General features: G+C 41.4%; 2 protein-coding genes across 9 annotated transcripts in view; both read right to left on the bottom strand.

The window, feature by feature from the left end:
- Positions 1-562: 562 nt before the first annotated feature.
- Positions 563-15,493, bottom strand: LOC116320061 (protein NLRC3-like). 3 transcript variants are annotated; one of them, XM_039616040.1, is made up of 14 exons: positions 15,439-15,493; positions 13,282-13,357; positions 10,529-10,580; positions 10,287-10,395; positions 9,888-10,001; positions 9,369-9,447; positions 8,998-9,220; positions 5,457-7,254; positions 5,185-5,352; positions 3,856-4,029; positions 3,510-3,683; positions 3,211-3,384; positions 2,564-2,610; positions 563-2,036 (listed from the first exon to the last, which is right to left on the bottom strand). In XM_039616040.1, the coding sequence occupies exons 4-14, from the start codon at positions 10,373-10,375 to the stop codon at positions 1,474-1,476; spliced, it is 3,603 nt and encodes a 1,200-aa protein (XP_039471974.1). In that variant the 5' UTR covers positions 10,376-10,395; positions 10,529-10,580; positions 13,282-13,357; positions 15,439-15,493; the 3' UTR covers positions 563-1,473. The 3 variants fall into 3 exon arrangements, with proteins under 3 accessions (XP_039471974.1, XP_039471975.1, XP_031595434.1); XM_039616041.1 differs by having other exon boundaries at positions 13,277-13,357; XM_031739574.2 differs by lacking the exons at positions 13,282-13,357; positions 15,439-15,493 and adding an exon at positions 12,539-12,623.
- A 3,338-nt stretch (positions 15,494-18,831) lies between these two features.
- Positions 18,832-19,822, bottom strand: part of atp6v0a1b (ATPase H+ transporting V0 subunit a1b) — a 29,614-nt gene continuing 28,623 nt past the window's right edge. For all 6 annotated transcript variants that reach the window (XM_031739396.2, XM_039616147.1, XM_039616148.1 and 3 more), the window contains one exon: positions 18,832-19,439. In XM_031739396.2, coding sequence (XP_031595256.1) covers positions 19,346-19,439 — 94 coding nt within the window. In that variant the 3' untranslated portion in view covers positions 18,832-19,345. The remainder of the gene's footprint in view (positions 19,440-19,822) is intronic.

Genomic DNA, 19,822 nt, shown 5'->3' on the forward strand with positions numbered 1-19,822 from the left:
GTTTTATTTCCTTGTTTCAAAGGTAAATTCCAAACTTTGAATGTAACCAGTCACAGTTTGAATGTCATATGATTTGAAATGATCGTGTTAAATGTGCAACTTTTTATTGTTGTTAAAATGTTTAACAAATGAGACGGCTTCTTTCAAGTTCTACCTCAGCGCCCCCTGCCTGTCATGTTTGCCCACTGCATCAGTGGCAAAAGCAGACTGAAACGGCAGGTGTCAGCAACCTATACTACCAAAATTTCTATTTATTAGTAATACATATAAGCTGATATGTTATGTTCTTAAGCCTTACAATGAGATGACACAGCCTTCACTGTAAGGTTTAGAAATATGACTTATGAACCTACTGATATCAATAATAAGTGGAAATAATTTAAATCTTTGACCAAATGTAACTTCTTTGCAATGGATTTTTAAAAATGATTATTTAGTATTTTAATTTTGCCATGTCATTAGAGTAATACCATATTTTGTTGCTTTGACGATGGTCAAATACAGATTTATTTCAGCATTTAAGCTACAGTTTTAATAGTATACATGATTCCCTTAGGCTGTATTATTGAAAAGAGTGCAGATAATACCCTTCTCTTTATTTTTACATGAAGCCAAGTGATACAAGTCAGCAATACAGGCATGTGTTACAGTCATAAAGGCCTGGATGTCCTGTAATGTTCTTCTCCTTAATTATCCATCTTTATAGTGAATTAGTTTCAAGTTTATTGTCATTTCATATAGTGTTACCCAGGCTGAAACGAAATACTGTTTCTCACCAGCCTCTGCAGTGCAATAGTCAATACAATTTAAAAAAGAAAAAGTTTTAAAAAGAGCAGTAAAAAGGGAGTAATAAATCATTACAATTAATAGGGATAAAGAACATAAAATCTAAATTCTAAAACAAACACGAGTCTAAATAGTCACACTCATGCAGGTAGCAGCAGCCCTTTCACAGAAGGGGGTTGTTAAATTAAGTAGTGTGTGTATCTGGGGAGTATATTGTATGTGTGTGTGTGTGTCCGTGTGTAGATAGGGGGCATCACAGTCCGCTTGTGGATCTTACAGTGTAGCTGAGTGGATGGGGAGGGGGACAGTCCATTTATCAGTCTCACAGCTTGTGTAAAGAACCCTTCCAGCATCCTGGTGGTTCTGCAGCTGATGCTCCTGCACTTCTTGCCAGACGGCAGGAGGAAGAACAGGCCATGAGAGGGGTGGTGGAAGTCTCTGATGATGGAGATAGCTCTGCGTATGCAGCGCTGTTTGTAGATCTCCTCCAGAGACGAGAGAGGGGCACCAACAATCCTCCTGGGAGTCTTAACAATCCTATTGAGTTGTTGCTTCTCACAGGACTTGCAGCTGCCAAACCAAGATGTAAAACTTGGTGTCTGTTAGAGTCCATTATAGTCCATGTTCGTCAGTTATCTTCAAATTATAAAATTCTTCAAATAAACATGTATGGAAACCAGTTTGCATTTAGTCTTCTGCATCCATCTGACATAGAGACACAGAGTTGTAAACACCATAGGTGAACTCTGACCGTATCCTGAAGATAGGATAAAGAGGTTCGGTGAAGCTGCAGTGGAACGTGTGGATGTGTTTCGGTGTATCAAAAACGATTCTGTAGAAGGATACAGTACCAGCAGACCAGTCCAAATACACTCCCACTGTGTTAGTTTCAGTGGAGGGAGCAGGGCTATCTATGATCCGGACTGAGTTATTATGCCATGCAGAATAATTATCAGCAGAACAGTCCAGACTCCAGGAGATGTTGTTCCCACCAATACGACTCTCAATACCACAACCACTCCTTTTAATCCCTCTGTAAGTCACTCCTATAGATACCAGCCCACTCCAGTCCACCTCCCAGTAACAGCGACCAGTCAGGCCACTTGTACACATCAGCTGGTACCAGCACTCAAACCTCTCAGAGTGATTTGGATACAGCCATTCCTCATCGTCATCTGTCACAATGTTGTTTTCTGACAGGTAAAGGTTCCTGTGTACTGTGTTCGGGTCCATTTTGAGTTCACAGGCATCTGACGGCAGAACAAAATGAAAACAGAACCGTCAGAACCGTCCACTTGGTCAAGCACTGATGCCAGTCAGATCACATGACTACATCACCCCACAGATCACATGACCCAGAGAAAATGAATCCATTGTTCATATCAAATTATTTTATACCAGAGCTTCAGATACACAATTAGTAAATGTATCACAAGTCAGCAAGTTTAAGGGATAAAATCTTAAAATATAAAATCTTTTTACCAACCTAATAATAAGAAATGTGATAACAACACACGAGTGCTAAAACATGAAACAAATCTTTTAACTGTGAGCTAACAGAGTTCAAAGACATTTGGTAGGTGTTAACAAAATGACTCTACATAATCAACTTTGATCATAAACGTCTTTAAACCTTCACAAAGTCCAGGTCATAGATCTGTCTGTTCTTTAGATGAATGACACTCGGTATAAATATACATATATATATATATATATGTATATATATATATATAGATGTGCTCATGTTAGCTTCATTAATCAACCTAAAAACACTTACATTTCCTCAGTCCTGGTTTCAACCGTTGAGCTCCACAGTTGTCCAGGCTGGAAGAAGCACATTAACACAGTGAAATAATTCAAACAGAGAAACATGAAAATGTTTTCATACATTCGTTGGTTTTGTTTAGCTGAGTTTGGAGGATAAGCAAGACACGATGTGCTTGACTAGCTAAAAATTTAAATCAGTGAGAATATTAACAAACTAAAAGCAACATATTTTCTTACATTTCAGAACAGTATTCTGTCCTCTAAACAATCTGATTCATTACTTCCAGGCTGGACTAATGTAATTCATTATTATCAGGATGTCCTAAAAACTCCCTGAAAAGCCTTCAGTTAATCCAAAATGCTGCAGCAAGAGTCCTGACAGGGACTAGAAAGAGAGAGCAGATTTCTACTGTTTTGGCTTCCCTTCATTGGCTTCCTGTTAAATCCAGAATTGAATTCAAAATCCTGCTCCTCACATAGTTCGAATAGAACATGATGTTTGTTTTGTACACTCTTGCTCCAGTTAGTGTAACCAAAAAAAAAAAGTTAAGCATTGTATATTTTTCCATGTGACTGACAGGTTGCTTGTAGTATCCATAGGTCCGTTGGTTTCTGAAGTCTTAATTTGAATAAGGTTAGGAGCACCTGTCTTCCTACCTTAGAGAGTCCAGTCTGCAGAGTGGATCCTGCAGTGCAGCAGAGAAGAGCGTCATTCCTGTGGGTCCAGGGTGATTATAACTCAGATCCAGCTTTCTTAGATGAGAAGGGTTTGAACTCAGTGCTGAGCTCAACGAAGCACAGCCCTTCTCTGTTATCAGACAACCTGACAGGCTGTAAACATTTCAACATCATTGGGTTTATCTGTTTGAAATTTTGCATTAACTGTAGAAAATGTGTGATATGAAAACATTAAAAAACCTGAAATAACAAAAAACAAAAGCATATTCTTATCTAACCTGAGAGTTTCAAGTTTGCACTGAGGACTCTTCAGTCCACGAGACAGCAGCTCCACTCCTGAGTCCTGCAGGTCATTATTGTTCAGGTCCAGCTCTATCATACTGAATGACTGGCAACTGAGGACTGAAGCAAGAGCTTCACAGCTTTCATTCAACAGGCTACAACCACCCAGCCTGAAAAAACAAGAATGAATTCCGCTTTTGCAAAGTAAAATTTATAAGAAATCCAGCAAAACAGAATTTTCAGGACAAAATAGACCCTTCAGATTCTGAAGGTTAGCCACCACAGATTCAGAAAGGCCGATTTGAATATGAATGTTGTCACATGTTGTTGAAGAGCTCTTACCTGACAGTCTTCATTGTACACAGTTGACTCTGAAGTGGTGTGAAGAGATGCATGACTGCTAAATCTGTCAAGTCGTTATTATTTAGATCCAGCACTTCCAGAGTAGAGGACTGACTGCTGAGAACTCTGGAGAGAGTTTTACAGCTTCTCCATGAAAGCTCGCAGCCACTTAGCCTAAAGACATAATATTGAGCATTCATCAGAAATGTGGAATTTAAAAAAAAAATACAGAAAACCCAATTTCAGCTCGTACTAATGAGAATTAATGAAAAATATTTGAATATAGATTTATTCATTCAGGGCTAGGTTCAGGTTACTATGGTGTCATTCATCGACACTATACATTTTCAATACAAACACAGACAAGAGAAAAGCGTAATATTGCATAATGAATAAATAAATAAAATCAAAAATTCCTCCTCTGTTTCACTATTTGATTTAAAATCACGTTGAATAAAATCTTAATGGTTTTATTAAGGTGGAAGTACGACAGCGTTGTGAAACATGACACAGCTTCTCAGTTTGTTTCAAAGTTCAGTTTGGAATCTATAATTGCTCTAAGGTATTTGGACATTACACCATCGGACCTTTAAGGGACATGATCTTGAAGAGCACAGCCTCCATTTATTTTAAAACCACTAACAGGGAATCTAGCCATTTTTTTAACACTATTTGATTTTATTAACTGAAGTCCCCTCACTTCAGTGTTCGTATTGACATGTATACTTTAATTATATTTAATTAAATACAATTACATTTAAGTATTGATAATTCTGAGCTCTGGATGTCCCCACTTACTGTGTTTGTCCTCACATTAAGGACAGATTGATCATAGAAGAGATTCTGTTAAAGGTAAAGAACCCACATCAAACCTGTAATTCAGCGTTTGTTTGGGGTTGTTGTTTGTTTTTTCAGAAATGAATTCTTATTATTATATAGTATTTCGTTTTTTTATTTATTGAATCACTTTTTTGGTTGCTGTAATACAGTGGTTCTTTTAAGAAAAATTAAGGTCTGTTTTTCTTCTTCCTGGGCTGTCTCTCTGTCTGTCTCTCTGTTTGTCTGTGTGACCTGTACATTGTGGGAACTGCAGTAAAAGAACGCGGATTAGTTTAGACCTGACAGCACAGAGTGGCCTTTAATGTTTAAATGGATCCAGTTAGAAGTTTAAGAGTCTCAGTGTGCAGCCATCACACTAAAAATTAATGGTAAGTATGAAAATACACATATGAACTTATGGAGATTAACAGTTTCCTGATTTTACTTGTTTCGTTTTCTAACCTATATATTTAAATATTACAATTTTAGCGTAAAAATTCTGAAACCAACCTGAGAACCTCCAGTTTAAAGTTTTTCTCCAGGTCTGCAAACATTGTCTTTGTGCCTGAATCCTGCAGGTTATTGTAACTCAGGTCCAGTTCTTTTAAACTAGAGGACTTGCTAAGAACAGAGGACAGCGCTTTACAGCTTCTGCTCGAAAGGTTACATCCAATCATCCTGATCGGGTAAGGAAAAAAAAACAAGTAGGAAGTTAATTATTTTTTCTCTTTCTTTACAGTATTTAAGGTGACACTGACTTATCTGGTTGTGTATGAACATACAGAGATTTACTGGAAGCTTTGACCACTGGCAGCAGCCACATAAGACCTTCTTCAGAAGCAGAGTACTTCCTCAGGTCAAACTCATCCAAATCTTTTTCTGAAGACAGTAAGATGAAGACCAGAGCAGACCACTGAGCAGGGGATAGTTTAACCGTGAAAAGATTTCCCGATGTCAGCGACTGTTGGATCTTCTCCACTAGAGAGTGGTCGTTCAGCTCATTCAGACAGTGGAACAGGTTAATGCTTCTCTCTGGGGACAGATTCTCCCCAATGTTCTCTCTGATGTACTTGGCAACTTCCTGGTTTATCTGTGAGTTTACTCCTGTCTCTTTCAGTAGTCCTTGTAGGAGAGTCTGATTGGACTGCAGTGACAAGCCCAAAAGGAAACGTAGAAACAAGTCCAAGTAACCATTTGGACTTTGTAAGGCCTGTTCCACGGCACTCTGGTAGAAGAGTTTCAGTTCATATTGATTAGGCTTTGACATCTGAGTGGTTGTTTGTTCCTCTTCCAGCAGGTTGATTCCAGAGTTGATGAAGGTCAGATGGACATGAAGAGCAGCTAGAAACTCCTGAACACTCAGATGGACGAAGCAGAACACCTTGTCCTGGTACAGTCCTCGCTCCTCTTTAAAGATCTGTGTGAACACTCCTGAGTACACTGAGGCTGCTCTGATATCGATGCCACACTCTGTCAGGTCTGATTCATAGAAGATCAGGTTTCCTTTCTGCAGCTGATCAAAAGCCAGTTTTCCCAGAGACTCCATCATCTTCCTGCTCTCTGGACTCCAGTGTGGATCTGTCTCAGCTCCTCCATCATACTTGACCTTCTTCACTTTGGCCTGAACCACCAGGAAGTGGATGTACAGCTCCGTCAAGTTTTTGGGCAGCTCTCCTCCCTTCTTGGTTTTCAGCACATCCTCCAGAACCGTGGCAGTGATCCAGCAGAAGACTGGGATGTGGCACATGATGTGGAGGCTTTGTGATGCTTTAATGTGGGAAATGATCCTGCTGGCCTGCTCCTCATCTCTGAAACTCTTCCTGAAGTACTCCTCCTTCTTCGAGTCAGTGAACCCTCTGATTTCTGTTATTACGTCAACACATTTAGGATCAATATGACTGGCCGTTGCAGGCCGTGTGGTTATCCAGAGTCGAGCAGATGGAAGGAGTTTCCCTCTGATGAGGTTTGTCAGCAGTGCATCCACTGAGGTGGACTCTGTGACATCAGTTAGGATCTTATTCTTTTGAAAGTCCAGAGGAAGTCGACACTCATCTAGACCGTCAAAGATGAACACAACCTGGAAGTCTTCAAATCTGCAAAATTCTGCATCCTTTGTTTCAGAGAAGAAGAGATGAACAAGTCCTACCAAGCTCACCTTTTCCTCCTTTAATCCATTTAGCTCCCTGAAAGTGAATGGAAATGTAAACTGGATATCTTGGTTGTTTTTGCCTTCTGCCCAGTCTAGAGTGAACTTTTGTGTTAATATCGTTTTCCCAATACCAGCCACTCCCTTTGTCAGCACTGTTCTGACTGGTTCATCTCTTCCCACCAGCGGCTGAAATATGTCTTTACAGGTGATTGTCTTTTCTAACCTCGCATGTCGTCTAGATGCTGTTTCGATCTGTCTGACCTCATGTTCGTCACTGACCTCTCCGGTCCCTCCTTCTGTGATGTACAGCTCTGTGTAGATCTGATTGAGAGGTGCTGGGTTTCCTGCTTTAGTAATTCCCTCAAACAAATGCTGGAACTTCTTTCTAAGATTTGATTTGAATTTATCCTGGCAAATGGATGCACCCACTCCTGTTGGACAAAAAATGAATGAGATGGTGTTAAAATTTTAGAACAATGAAAAACTGGTCAAAATTTAAAATATGAGGCTTTTCTAGCAGAGGATAAAATATAATCTGTTTGATAACCACGACAGCTGTGTGCTTCTCTGTGCTTCTCTTGGGCTGGCTGCTTCAGTCTGTATGCCAAATATCATTGGGCAAAATAAGAACCCCAAGTTGCTCGGCAATGCCTCCACTGGAGAATGAATTCAATTCAATTTTATTTATACAGTGCCATATCATAACAAGAATGGTTTCTTATTGACTTGCTTTGTGAAATAAAGGTCACATTGACTTGCCAAGTACTTTTAAATATACTTGTAATATTTGTACAGACAATCACTAACCTTGTGGATGATTTCTTATTTATAGACTCGTTAAATCATATGTTAGCCGCAGAGAAATTCCTGGGTTATACTGCCATATCCCAGTCATTGTACACAACCACGTGCACCCACAACAGACTGAGGCTTTGGATTGGGGGGGGGGGCGGTATAAACGGTGTATGGTAGAAACGATATGAATTTGGCCAACGATAGGATTTTGAGTATACCGCTCTACCACGATAGTGCATGTTGATGGTGTCATCAAGCGCCTGTTTTGGTCGAAAGCATCGCAGCGGCTGCAAGCAATATTATCTGCAAATGCTGGGCGACAGTAATAGTGAAGAGACAAAGCACTTTATATAAGGAAAGCCAAGGACTGCGCTTCCTCCACTTCCGTACCATTGATGCATTAATGTTGAATTCTCTGGCAGCTGCTCTATTCCCATGTTGTTGCAGTATGTTAATGACTAACCTCGTATTGTGGATGGATTATCTCAGTTGTTCTCCTGACTGAAGTTTGGTCCGTTTACAGCATCCTGCCATGCGATTGCATTTGTCCCTAACCATCGGGAACCCTCACGTTAACTTTTATCCAGTGGAAAAAAGTTAGCGTTCATCCTCCAGCTTCACTGTGTTTATGTTATGCTAACATAGCTGTGTAGCTAGCGATCACATAGCACATCATTATATAGCAGCTAGCCCAACTTCAGTAACCCTACAAACGTCACTGCTGTTTAGTTTCCTGTCTTCATTTATGTTGGAAGTGATAGCAGAGCTGTACGTTTGAATGTTTCAGAAATCTCTCAGTCAGAACATGCTATATCATGTTTAGGTGGAAACTAGCGAGCTAACTTCCTGCTAACTTCTAACACCATTAAATTTAATAAATTCTGTTTTCATGGATGCCTGGATGTTAAACTTAATAGTTACACCTGGTAAAGCAGGAACGCTGATCATTTTATTAAAGATGAAAGAATTTAGACAGTTTTTAACTCTCAGTGATGCTGCAGTGTTCGTTTGACTTTGGGACCTGAAGCAGCCGGAGTTTTGGGCCCAGATTACTCCGTGGGGCTCCTGACTACGGTAGCCGTAGTGCTCCAACAATCCATCAAGCGGTGTGGCTTCATAGCCAAAGTCGTACTAAAACATTTTTTGACAGATTTTTGAGCGCCATGTACCACATAAAATCAGTTCAAGGTCAGTAAGCACAACCAGAATTCATACATAAGGCGCACTGTTGATTTTTGAGACAATTAAAGGATATTAGTACAGAAGAAAATAATATATCGCAATATATATCGTTACCGCACATGCTTCAAATTATACTGCGATATGGATTTTAGGCCATATCACCCAGCTCTACTTTGCATCAGTGGGAATGCCCTTACTGCTCTGCAGACAGACAGCCAGCTCCTCCTGGTTCATCCCCCTCAGAAAGTCCAATGTGATCTTCACAAAAGCCTCCCTGGTGCTCCATTTCTGCTCTTCAGCCTTAGAAGCTGACACATCCTCATCCTCACTCTCCTTCTCTGGGCAGGTGGAACTCTGCAGAATCCTCTGAAACCTTTTAAGCTCATTCTTCACAAAAGTGATAATGTTCTCTTCAAGCAGCTGGAAGACAATATTATAGGAAATTATCTTTCAGCATTTATGCATGTATTTGTTTATGCATTGTGCACGTATTCTCCTCTGTCAGGAGAATGTCATTGAGCCAATTAGAAACAGAACAGTGATGAAAATGTGCTTTAGACTTTCCCACCATAAAAACTGAGTCCAACGTTGTTTGATGCCGCTGAGCAGACTGACAGCTATGAACCTCAGACTTTTGTTGCCCGACTCTGCGAAGAGAGCGCACGTGTGCACACATCCACAGTTACCATTACTGAATGCAGTAATGGTCAGTAACACTTATGGATCACTGCATACATATATTGAAAGTTGAATATGTACAGAGTTATTTCTTGTATCTGTCCTCTGATCTGCACATATTCAGCACAGCATGGACCAGGAGGTAACGATAAAGTGTCTTCAGGTGTCTACAGGTGTACGTGGGATTAATGAAATACTAACGGAGCCAAATGAAATGCAGAACTACAGTAAAGTGGGCGGGGCACTGACAGTTTACATCAGCTAAGTGTAAGAGTGAGGACAGCAGTGAGCTATGAGACACTCACAAGTCCCTGATGGAGTGGACATTTAACCCTTATCAGCAGCATTAGAGATGTTTTTGAAAACAAAGAGGCAGGGCTCATTGCTTTTATGAGTTTCAAAATGTTACCTTTTGTCAACAGAGAGGTTCCCTTCTTTGAAATTTAAAGGCGGGTCCATAGACCAGTCACTTTTCATGGACATACAGCTGGACAGAGGAGAGCGTGATAACTGCTTCGGCATCCTGGTAGGAAAACAGCATACTGTATATTAAATTTCAAAGATATCAAATCCATACATTACGTATCAATGATTTTATTATACTTGCTATTTGTAAACATTTGCTTTAAAAACAGTTTTTCTGGATAAGGGACATAACTTGGTAAAGCCCACATGGTTACTCCACTTCCTTTACAACATGGCTCACTGTGTTAGCAATGGGGAGAGACTCCCACAGAGCATTGCCTCAGGATTATTTTAAAATGAAATAGTACTAATTTGTATGTTGTATGAGAAGTTCTCGTCTCACCCCGTAGCTTCATTGTCCAGGCAGTCTTCCATGCTCTTGGCACCTTTAGATGGTGCGACCACCTCCTCTGTGTCTCCACACTGACTCATGGCTGAGTGGACCACAGGGTCTTAGCACATAAACACACACAACAACATGAATGCTGATAATGACATCGGCTTTAAATCAGCAAGTGGCCAGCTCAGTTACAAACACAACAATGTACTGGATAATAAAGTTAGGACCCAAGCCCATGTCATCACCTGTTCACTCACACAGCCATCTGCTCAGCAGCAGCTAGTTTCTGTATTTCACCTGGAACCACAGAACAGGAGCATTAACACACCGCAGACTTTGATCATGCAAAAATAGATTCATATTAAAACATACCGACATCAGTAAAACTGTATCTAGTAGAATAAAGTTGCACAAATATTGACCGGTCAGGACTCCATCTACTTTCATTAGATATTTGCATTCTATGCTGTGAGCTGTTATACTCCACATTGTGCCATTTGACCGATATTACTCATAGCTTGATAGCGCACAAAACATCTTATGTGATAAAACACTGCAGATGGAAATGTATTGGGTAAACCAGGGGTCGGCAACCTTTCTGATGATGAGTGCCATCTAAAATTTCTGAAGAAGTCAATGTGCCATATGACTGCATTAGCAATAAGTTTAATAACGCTCTATATGAACAGTTACACACTATATAGAACAACTTTACAGAATTATATTTGTTCTCAGATGTTGGCAGCTATCAGCGAATAGTTATCAGCTATTTTGAAACAAAAAAAGACACTTTTTATCCATAACAGCAAATGGACTGTACAGCAGAAAAAGCAAATGCTATTTATGGTCTCCTCACAACAATGATAAGAAAAATAAACAGCCAATATGGCATGTCTGTTAATACAGAGACACACATGTTAATGTGATCTCTGGTCTCCCACTCAGAGACACAGGTCTCCGAGTCTCCAGCGTTCAGACGGCTACCTGAGGACACTGTGTGAGAGAAAATCTGCTCACACAGATATGTAGAGCCAAATGCTGTCAATAAGGCCTCTGCAATGTTCTGAAGACAGTTAAACTTGTCAGGCAGTGATGTCCAGCAGGTGAAAATGCAGCTCCATGAACATGCACAGCTGTGGATTCCAGCTGCGTCTGTAGTTCTGCAAACTTTGACCCCACAGAGTCGAGCTTTTCAGTTCAATCAGCTGCATTTCGATGTCCTCTGTGTTCAGCCAGTTAATGCGAGACAAATCCAGCTGCTCATTAAAGCTTTCTGGTTTGATCAGAAAAGAAAACATTGGTTCATACACCTGAAAGTCCCGAAAACTCATTGGGAATTCTGTCTCGAGTCTACGGATGTATCCGTGTATTTCCGCGGTGCTGATGCTGCGCTGAGCGGGCAGCTCCTGAAGCATTTGAAGTGTGAGAATGTGGAAATTTCAACATCACTTGAAAAAACTGCCAGCTAGCAACGTCCCTCTCACCGGTAGGCTAAGTGATTTTCAGCCAATTACAAGCTGAATCTGGTAGTTGGGGTTGTTTGCTAAGATACCGTCATTAAGAAGCGGCACAACTAATGTGTCTATGCGAGCTAATTTGTGATGTGCACCGCTGGCCCGGCCATTTATTTTTTAATGCACCTTTTGAGATTAATTCACTGCGTGTTGTGCCCAGGGCTGGACTGGGACAAAAAATCGTGACAACAACAGCTGATCAAGCTTAAACGTGCTGCTGTTGTTTAGCGCAACATCCGCTGGTTTCTTCTTTCTGGCGCAAAGTGGGCGATAAACAAAGAAGTGAGAAGGGAGTTGCGTCAGAAAAGCCTCTCAGCTGATCATTGATCAGTTTTATGATTTAAGTACCAACAGGAGAGGGAGGGGGAGAGAATGAGAGAAGAAGAGACAGCTGCAGCGTAAAGACAGAATAACTCCAGCTTTGTGTCTTTTCCATTCTGAAGTCCGGGACAAACTGTGTTCCTTCTCAGCTCAATACGAAACGCGTAATATTTTCTCTGAATACGAGACGATTCCGTTTTTTTACAGGGCGGTTGGCAACTCTACTAACTAACCTTATGAATAAAATAAAGTTCACTATCAGTAACATCATAGCACCCGCCCAGCTGTATAGAAACTCCGTCATAGCACGCAGCACGAGTTATTGTAACTGACTGTAAAAAGTCAGCACAACGAAAATAAACTCCACCTAAACTTGGTTTATATCTGACCCGGATAGACTGCAGGTCATTAACTTCTTACCTGAAGTTCAGTTCACCTGATGCTCCGACCGGTGTTGTGCCCAAAAGTGATTGTGGCCTATAACTTGTCACTGAAACAATATTTCTGCTTCAAACTTGACTGATATCATTCAGAAGGATCATATGTGACACATTATATCCCAATGTGTAACCATTGTATCCCACATGTAACCCTTCTGGAATATATCCAACAAGTTTGAAGCAGAAATATTGTTTCAGTGACAAGTTATAGGCAGCAATCACTTTTTGGCAGGTTGAAAATTGCATATTGTCAGTTTTATTGTTCCCTTAATGGTTATCCAGCAGTTCTAAGGGACTGTTTGAGATGTAATATTTGACATATGACCCTTCTGAATGACATCCGCCAAGTTTGAAGCAGAAATAGTATTTCAGTGACAAGTTATAGACCACAATCACTTTTTGGCAGGTTGGAAATTGCATATTGTCAGTTTTATTGTTCCTGTACAAGTTATTCAGCAGTTCTAATGGACTGTTTGAGATATAATATGTCACATGTAACCCTTCTGGAATATATCCAACAAGTTTGAAACCAAAATATTGTTTCAGTGACAAGTTATAGGCCACAATCACTTTTTGGTAGCGCTAAAATGCCATGTTCTCAGTCGTTATTCTGAACAAACAAGAAAGAGTCATGGTGATACTGGCACAATAGGTCTTTATTTTTTTAACTACTATTCGACAGTCTTATAACAAATATGAACAACGAGAGTAGACATACTAAACCTGTAGGCATTAATTATTCCATCGTGATGCGCAGTGGCGGTCCTAGCCTGTTTGGCGCCCTGGGCGAACACTCCCTCTGGGGCCCCCCCCACCCCCCCGCCCACACACACACACACACACACACACACACACACACACACAAAACATGTTAAGGATTGTACATTAACATAAAACTGTTGTCCACACACACATATGAAGAGAGAGAGAGAGTATGCATAGTATGCAAACGGCTACCAAACAGCCATCATAATTCGTCATACAATGAGAACAGGACAAATCAACAATTGACAAAGACTAATTAATATTAAAATCTGTAACATAATGTATTGTTTGGAGTTTAGTAGGTTACTGTTACTATTTTTACCATTTCTTCTTGGGGCAACTGTAACCCACATTATTTCCTTAGGGATTAATAAAGTATTCTGATTCTGATTGTTTCAGGATGACCTGCCATTATCCAATCACACATCTGCTTATCTGTATCATTTGTTCGTTTCTTCTCCTCTTCTTTTCTCTTTTTTCTAAACTGAGCACCTGATGGCTTTGAACTTTTCTTGTCCATCTTCCACTGGTTTTAATTTTGCACTCCAGTATGAACACCCATCCCTCAACCAGAGGATCACCACAACATAACCTAATAGACCTACACCTTAGTTCACAGATTAACTTTGTCTAGGGTGTATTTCTGGGATTTCACACAACCCAGGATTCAAATTATGAATACATAATGGGCTTGGATTTACAACATTATGAATGAAATGTGCTCTATTTGGAAGCAGCAGGCCCCTCCCCTTTCAACGGGTTATGTGTGAGACTTTAAATCATCAAACTGTAAATTATAAATTTTAAATTGTTATTGATCCCTTTACCCCGAGTCCTAAAGTATATATTTATTTTCTTACTCTTCTTATATTTATTGTTCGTTTATTTGCACTGCTGTAACTGGAGCCTCGTCGTCTCGTCTCTCTATATACTGGACTGTATGTAGCGGAGATGACAATAAAGTTTACTTTGACTTCAGCAGCGCGCAGGCGCACCGAGGGCTCTCGCGCTCAGTTTTCGTGTATAGAATTTCGAAAAAACATCGGTGCAAATTATAAGTCTGTATCATAATGTCCGGTGTTTTCGTGTTTGTTGTTTTGTTTTTATTTTGTTTTATTTTGCGAGTTGGTTATTAGATGCTGCTCCAGCCAGCCAGAGAATCCCCCGCCGCCCCGCCCTCTCCTCCCTGTGCCGTAAGCAGCAGGCGCACCTCGCAAACGGAGGGCGCCCTTACTCCCAGCAAATGGGCGATAGAAAACCGATCGGTGCCTATGACATTCCCAATATGCGCTGGCTGCCGTCGGGGCAGCATGAGTACGAGCATTTTTTTTTTAATTATTATTTTTTTGCCGATGCCCGTGATGCCGCCCCCCATCACGATGCCGCCCCGGGCAACCGCCCGTGTCCCCCGTATCTAAAACCGCTACTGGTGATGCGTGTAGTCATTCGTGACTGCGCTACACACTGAAAGCAACCTTCTGGTAAGCGTCATAATTCGGTTACAAGAAACGTTAAAGTTCCATAAATGCATACCTTTGCCTAATAATAAAGGCATAAATGTGTTTGGGTTCCCCCCCCCCACGTTATATCAGTTGCACGGAAGTAGCTGGCAACGCAAGTAATCCGGGCACTGCAGCTTTAAGCAGCTGCGCGCGCTCCCGCGGACGGCAATCAGTTTCTGGCAGACAATCACTTTTGGGCACAACACCCCTCGGGTCTCTCCTCTTGCCTCTCCTTTCCCTCATCCACCTGCTGGCCTCTGTGGAAGCTCCGACACCACCAAACAACTGAGTTATTTTTACTGTTGGCCAATCCACCACCTTTCACTGTTTATACCGTTACAAAAAGCAACCGCCCCCATCGGCCCATAAAAACGAAAAATCACCAAATGCCCGGTATGCCCGATGCCCAGTCCAGCTATGGTCGCGCCATCAATTAAACTATGATACATGAAACCAATGAAACGACGCTGGGCCTGCAGTTCGGCCCACTCCCTGCTGGCTGTATTTGCCCTCGTACCTGTTTAGATGTTGCACATTTTACATACAAGCTCAAATGTACATTCAGCATTGTTACGTTATGAGTGGTGCTCAGTAAAAGAAGACTTTTAAATACCTTGTAGCCAGAAAAACGACCCGCAGCTCTGCGTAGAAACCGAAACTGTTTTCAGTTTACAGAGAAACGAGGAGAGAGCTCAGCAGTGACACCCTGAGGTAGAGACGTGATCACTGAGATGTGACAGAATTATTTCAGTGTTGGATTTCCACAAATTCATCTACTCTTAACCATTTTATTTACAAAGCTAGGAGAGATGGACATTTGTCGATAGGCAGAGCGACTGAGCTGGAAAGGATGTGCAGATGGAAGCGTACTAACAAGTAAAGGGGAATGGGCTGAAAAAGGGTCCTGGAGGAGCTGATTAAGGAAGACAATTAGAGAGGAGGATGAATCAGGAATTGTAGAGGAAGGAGGAGGAAGTGAGAGCAGCTGTAAAGAAGTCGATGCAAAGCTGTAGCAACCTTGGCCAAGATACTAACCCCGGTGGTAAACAGTCTCTGATGCATCCATAGGGTGTGGGCGTTAGATAGAAAGCAGCACTGCATAGAAAAGGTGTGAATGGGTGTGAATAAGGCATGTTGTATCAAAGTTTCAGTGCTCGGGGAGCGTATAGGAATCAGGTGATGGGCAAAGAATGTTTCCTATGGGAAAGATTCATGGATGTAGTGAAGGACATGCAGAGGGCAGATGTGACAGAGGAGGATGCTGGAATGGGGGAGATGGAGGCAGATGATGCGCTGTGGAGACGCCAAGACGGAGCAGCTGAAAGAAGACACTTTCCTTTAGAAAAAGACTGCAGTGACATCTATGGTCCGACAGCATGGAGGAATTTTATATACAGTCAACAAGTTGCCCTGCTGTGCTATGGTGTAATAAAAGCAAGGAATGAAGCTGATCATAAGGATCAACTTCTGTTCATCAGAGGAAAACACAAAGATTTGTGTCTAAAACAGACATTTCTACTTTCTAAGGTTTATGTGACTTTCTGGGAATGCTGCTTTTATTTTACAGAGAACTGATGGATCGTTAGGTTTTCGTGTAGATTTCTTATTTCCTATAAGATGCTGCGGAGCGCCTATGATGCAGGTGAAGTTACCATGGTGATGTACCCCAACAGGAAGTTGTTAGTCTGTGTTCGGACCCAGTGGCACAGTGGGAACTTACATATGTGTTGTGTGCATGATGTGAGGGCGGACTTATCATCTATTTACAAATAAATCAAAAAGAAAACAAACACACACACACACACACACACACACACACACACACACACACACACAGCATGAGTCCCCAGGTGTCTGTTTATTATTAACACATTAACACTTTACACTTCTTGTCACAAGTCACTGTTCAACATCAACAGCACGTCTGATTTTTTTCTCATCCAAATGGAAACACAAGTTCATTACAGCACTTCAAATACACGTTCCCATAAAACTAAACACAGGGATGGTGGAATTCTGAAAATCCAGTTCAATAACAGCAGTGATGATCAAACCAACATGAATGACCAACGGTCGACTAAACTTTAAGTTTAAATCTCAGACATACTCAGAAGTTGGAGATGCTGGACACTGATTACAAATCATTAAATAAAAGGCTAAAGAAACAAAGGACGGTCCTGAAGTCTATATGTGATATTATCTTCCAAGCTTTGAACCAATCAGAGGTGACGGTACACAGCTTTGGACAGTTTCCTCTTTAACTGGTTTACAGCAGGAAACAGAATGAGCAGGTTACAGCGATACACTAATTCAAACCAAACATTCACTTTAAAAGCTGCAATGAGATTATAATTATAATGCTGATATCACATTGTTAAAGATGCTTTAATACATGACCTGTGAAAACACACATCACAGCTGAGGTGTTGTAGGATGAATCTTCAGTGGGTTCCCAGTGAAAACTCTCCCAATAATCACAGTCTGATATCCAGTTCCCATACTGTGTATCAGACAGAAGTAGTGTTACTTTAATAAGAGAACCCCTGTTCTGTCAGCAGTGGTGCAGTTTGTTGGTCACGTGTTTAATAAGTAGCTCCAAGTGTGGAATCGGTCCTGAGAGTGCAACAGCTCAACTCACAGCAACAAAAAGCTCAACGTGCTGTTTCATGTGCAACAACAACCTTAGTTTGTGATCTAAACTCTCAAACATGGAGATGTGCATGTGCATAAAGTGTTCTTTGATATGTGAGCACGTGTGAGTGAACTGGCAAAGTATGTGACAATTCATCGCAGGTGATGTACGGGGACTAAAAACAAATGCTTGTTTAAAAAGTTAGAATATTGTATGAAAAAACGGCGATAACCTCGTCCCTGTGTAGCAGATGGACAGTTACAGGAATTATCAGAGTTGTGACTGAGCAAAGAAACATCACAAAATATCTGGCAAAACCGATTGGATGCTGGCTCATTGACTCAAAGTTACAAAACCTACATTCTGCATTTCCAGCCAGCCAAAGCATTTATCATGAGATGTAGCATGTGATAAGAGATTTTACATATTGACAGCTGTCTAGTGCTCCACCACAGGGGAAACCAAATATTCATACTGAGCTTAATCAGTTTAAATTCATTTTGGGTGTAAATGAGCGATCGCAACGTCGCCCTGATGTTTAGGGCCAGATTTAATGCTAGTGCGAAACCTTCTGCTGGGGTTCACCAAAGAACTGACTGAAAGCCACCGAGGGCAAAGCTCCACGCTCACATACGAAGCTGCCATCAGGTTATTCCAATAATTACCTGCAAAGAGCAACACAGACGACTGGAGCGAGGTGTGTCCTCACAGAAATAATACAGTGTAAACACCGGTTTTACACACGTCTGTCTGAAAGCAGCACAGCAGCTGATGCATGAGCTCAGGTGGAGCTCAGGATTACTCCAGAGGAGAGAAAGATGATCCAGGGAGCAGTGAGCTGTAAGCAGCATGTCAGAACAGCATGTCCTAGAGTATTTAAAAGTAGAATGGGAGGCAGAGCCTTCAGTTTTCAGGCCCCTCTTCTGTGGAACCAGCTTCCAGTTTGGATTCAGGAGACAGACACTATCTCTACTTTCAAGATTAGGCTTCAAACTTTCCTTTTTGCTAAAGCATATAGTTAGGGCTGGACCAGGTGACCCTGAATCCTCCCTCAGTTATGCTGCAATAGGTGGAGGCTGCTGGGGGATTCCCATGATGCACTGGGTGTTTCTTCTTCACTCACTAAGTGTTAATAGACCTCTCTGCATCGAATCATATCTGTTATTAACCTCTGTCTCTCTTCCACAGCATGTCTTTATCCTGTCTTCCTTCTCTCACCCCAACCAATCACAGCAGATGGCCCCGCCCCTCCCTGAGCCTGGTTCTGCCGGAGGTTTCTTCCTGTTAAAAGGGAGTTTTTCCTTCCCACTGTCGCCAAAGTGCTTGCTCATAGGGGGCCATATGATTGTTGGGTTTTTCTCTGTATGTATTATTGTGCGATCTACTGTACAATATAAAGCACCTTGAGGCGACTTCTGTTGTGATTTGGCGCTATATAAATAAAATTGAATTGAATTGAACTGAACTAATGACGAGAGTCACAGACAGACGACTTTAGACGCGATCATTTATTCACTTATGCTTGATTATATATAAACTTGTGGGCGCGCCTGATACACCTGTGCATACACATAACTTCTGCATATGAAAATATTCTTTTGTTCAGCTTGATTTGACCTTTGTGAAAATGTTTGGACTGATTGTGTGATTTCTGTGTTTCAGTCTAAATGCAAAGACCAGGAAATGACAGCAGCATACAAGAGTGTGGGTATAACCCAGGAAAACCCTTCACTTCACAGGGACTAAACTACAGCTCATACACAATAAAGTTTCACAAAGTGCCACCAGGGGGAGACAAAACACTGCACTGGGGCTCATGCACGCCCACACAAACACACACAGAGGAGGGGAGAGAACACTGAAGACTGCTGGATGGGCTGAGGCCCGATCACTCGTCAAATCTTCCCTCCAGGATGCTCTCGAATGAGAAGGGGACAAACTTGAAGCCCTGGCCCGAGTAGAACTTGTTCTGGAACTCAACCCTGAAAGAAAAAGAGAGAAGACTGTTTGGTTAAACATCCACACAAGCATGTATGAAAGTAGGAAAGCTGTCCAGTTAAAGCCTTTTTAAACAAGTCAGAAGCTCCACATGTCTCCAGTGTGTGCACCCCAGAGCTGGGTCCTGTCTGTATGCCGCTGGTCTTAGCCCCGCCCACAGAGGCTGTTTCTGTACTTGTGGCTTTGAATGAAATAAGCCGCTGCTGCCCACACCCTTTCCAGTGCTCTGCCTTTCCAGTCATTCCCACCAACGGAAAAGAAGATAAAACTCAAAATTGGGAGTTTGGATTGAATTTAAATGCAAAGACAATGTTATTTATATAGCAACAGTGCACAACAACAGTCATCTCAAGCAGGAGAGAGAAAG

The sequence above is a fragment of the Oreochromis aureus genome, linkage group 8 (genome assembly GCF_013358895.1).
Source record: "Oreochromis aureus strain Israel breed Guangdong linkage group 8, ZZ_aureus, whole genome shotgun sequence".
In the NCBI taxonomy this organism is placed as follows: domain Eukaryota; kingdom Metazoa; phylum Chordata; class Actinopteri; order Cichliformes; family Cichlidae; genus Oreochromis; species Oreochromis aureus.

Excerpts from the sequence above, each read along its gene's own strand:
- LOC116320061 (XM_039616040.1), bottom strand. The coding sequence starts at position 10,375 with ATGAGTCAGTGTGGAGACACAGAGGAGGTGGTCGCACCATCTAAAGGT. Across the intron at positions 7,255-8,997 it reads GGCTGTCTGTCTGCAGAGCA|GAGTGGGTGCATCCATTTGC; the intron begins GTAAGGGCATTC and ends TTTGTCCAACAG. Across the intron at positions 3,385-3,509 it reads TGCAAACTTGAAACTCTCAG|CCTGTCAGGTTGTCTGATAA; the intron begins GTTAGATAAGAA and ends AAATGTTTACAG.